Source organism: Nematolebias whitei, chromosome 12 (genome assembly GCF_014905685.2).
Source record: "Nematolebias whitei isolate Nwh7 chromosome 12, NemWhi1, whole genome shotgun sequence".
NCBI lineage: Eukaryota > Metazoa > Chordata > Actinopteri > Cyprinodontiformes > Rivulidae > Nematolebias > Nematolebias whitei.
In genome coordinates, this window is record NC_056509.1 from 7124229 (window position 1) to 7126654 (window position 2426).

Sequence of the window (2426 nt, forward strand, 5' to 3'; positions counted from 1 at the left end):
AACACCTCCACACCTTCAAACACCTCCACGCCTTCAAACACCTCCACCTTCAAACACCTCCACCTTCAAACACCTCCACGTCTTCAAACACCTTCAAACACCTCCACCTTCAAACGAAGCTTGGACCACAACTTACAGTTCTATAGATTTATTAAAAAACACTAACACGAAATGAAATGATTACAAGTGTATTTACAAAGTGGAAGCAGCTGTTTGTCTCAGAATAATTAAAGCTCCTGTGCAGATTGTTCCGACCAGGACAGCTGCTTTGGACCTTCAGGTTCTGGTTCTCCTTGTGAACATCTACACAGAAAACGTTCATTTCCTCCCCATGATGAAGCTGGGAGCCTCAGCGTCATCCTCCCTCTCCTCCTCCTCCTGCTGCTCCTGCTCCTCTTCCTCCTCCTCGCTGCTCTCCGACCTCCCCTCTTCCTCCTTCTTGTCCTCCATCTTAGTTTTCTTCGCCAGGAGCTTCTTCTGCTTCAGCTTCTCCCGCTTCTTCCGTCTCTTCGCGGTTCGTTCCTCCGCCGTCTGTTGGTTCTGCTTCACCTTCTCCAGGTAGTCCAGGTCCTTGTCTTGCTTCTCGGCCATCTTGTCCAGGAAGTCCTGCCTCTGGTACTCCCTGCGGCGAAGGTGTCGGTAGACGTGGAACTCCCCGCTGCCTGCGCCCGCGCTAGAACCCATCACGTCCCGGACGAACTCCGGCGGGGCCCGCGGGTTCCACTCCTTCGGCCGGTCCGGGATCGGGGCAGGCTTGTCGGGGTTTCGCATCAGTCGCTCCAGCTTCAGACGCTGCTCCTCCGCCGGGTTTTTGGCTATAATCAGAGGCTGAGCCTCTTTTCCTGCACTTTTCCCAGGCTTGTTATTTCTCTGTGCGGGCGCCGCCATCTTTCAAAGCGTTTTGTCTTCTTCTTCGACGACTCGTGTTCTTCTTCTTCGATTTTTAATTGGCGGTATCCTGACCCGTGTATCCTGGAGCATTACCGCCACCGACTGGTTGGGAGTGTGAACTGGAATGGGGGATCCATCCATTAGAATGAATGAATAAATAAGTAAAGTAATTAATTAATAGAACTCATATTCTTTCAAACAAACGAGTCTGTTTCAGATATCTTAATAAAATTAGTCTTTCAAAGCGTTTTAGTCAACTTCCTTTTTCGCGTGATTCGTCCCGGAAGTTCTTATAAGCGCTAAAAGTAACTTTAAAAACTCTTTAAAAACTCTTGAAATCAGTTACTAATGACTTTTCAGGTTAAGAACGTTGTTTTCACAGCCTTAAATTGTCCTTTTGTCAGGAAAATAATTTTGTTACTGGCGTTGACGCTACGACGCTTTGATTGACGTGTAGTTGGACCAATAGCAAATCAGATCAGATTTCTTGGGCCGAAGCTGTCCAATCAACATCCAGCGGTTGTCAAAGCTGTCCAATCAACATCCAGAGTTCGTCTCGCGAGCGTCAAGTGTTGACGGACGAGTTTCGCCTGTGTTTTCAGAGCTCACCTGGTCGGTTTATAGTCCGACATTTTTCGTGAGAGAAAGATAAACCTGTCCAAAAAGCCATGAACACTTTAGTCAGAGCCACAGCCAGGTGTCTCCGGTCGGGCGCGGCGGTGTGGTCGGGCTCGGCTCGGTTCCTGGCCTCGGTCCCCCTGAAGGACCTTGGAGAGCTGGTGAAGAAGGACAAGGTGGTGGTGTTCATGAAGGGGACGCCGGCTCAGCCCATGTGTGGCTTCAGCAACGCCGTGGTCCAGATCCTCCGGATGCACGGAGTGGACCACTACGCTGCCTACAACGTGCTGGAGGACCAGGACCTCCGAGAAGGTCGGTACCGTCAGAACCTTCACAGGAAGCTGCTGCTGTCTCAGAACCAGTTTGTCCTGAGCGACATTACCATTAATCCCATTAATCCCATGATGGAAGAGTCGGACAAATGTTTTTACAACTTTTCACTTCCTCACATTACTACGTCATCACTTCTGTAGACTTTATTTCTATTTGTCTCATTCAAATAAAACTAGTTTGTTTCAGAAATGATATATTTTCATGTCCTTAACTCTAAAATCTCCCGTTTGTTTTTTAAATCCCTGCATTTGAAGCAATTTGACTCAAAATGACTTGATTTGGACAATAAATTAATTGTAATAAAAATAAATGAAGGCTCAGCTGATCGCTGCATTCAAACCCATTTTGTCAGAACCAAAGAGTGAAATGATGGACACTTTTTATTTCTAATTAACTACGATGTCAAAAGGTTTTTAAATCTGTCAGCTGTTACTGAACTTCTGCTGGTGTGCACATTTAAAATCTATATATTTTTTTTTCATTTCGCCTTTATTTATCCAGGTTAGTCTCATTGAGCCACGAGAACTCATTTTCAAGAGAGACCTGTTTAGGGAGCACATGGTGGGGGTTAAGGGCCTTGCTCA

General features: G+C 46.8%; 2 protein-coding genes across 2 annotated transcripts in view; one reads left to right on the top strand and one right to left on the bottom strand.

Annotated features, from left to right (window-relative positions):
• Positions 1 to 272: 272 nt before the first annotated feature.
• On the bottom strand, positions 273 to 923 carry prkrip1 (PRKR interacting protein 1). The gene has a single exon (XM_037685251.1). It carries the CDS (start codon positions 886 to 888, stop codon positions 319 to 321), a length of 570 nt encoding a protein of 189 aa, XP_037541179.1. The 5' UTR covers positions 889 to 923; the 3' UTR covers positions 273 to 318.
• A 527-nt stretch (positions 924 to 1450) lies between these two features.
• The window catches only part of glrx5 (glutaredoxin 5 homolog (S. cerevisiae)), a 3337-nt gene continuing 2361 nt past the window's right edge, over positions 1451 to 2426 (top strand). The window contains exon 1 of the mRNA XM_037685252.1: positions 1451 to 1821. Within this exon, the coding sequence (XP_037541180.1) occupies positions 1560 to 1821 (262 nt within the window). The 5' untranslated portion in view covers positions 1451 to 1559. The remainder of the gene's footprint in view (positions 1822 to 2426) is intronic.

Excerpts from the sequence above, each read along its gene's own strand:
- prkrip1 (XM_037685251.1), bottom strand. The coding sequence starts at position 888 with ATGGCGGCGCCCGCACAGAGAAATAACAAGCCTGGGAAAAGTGCAGGA.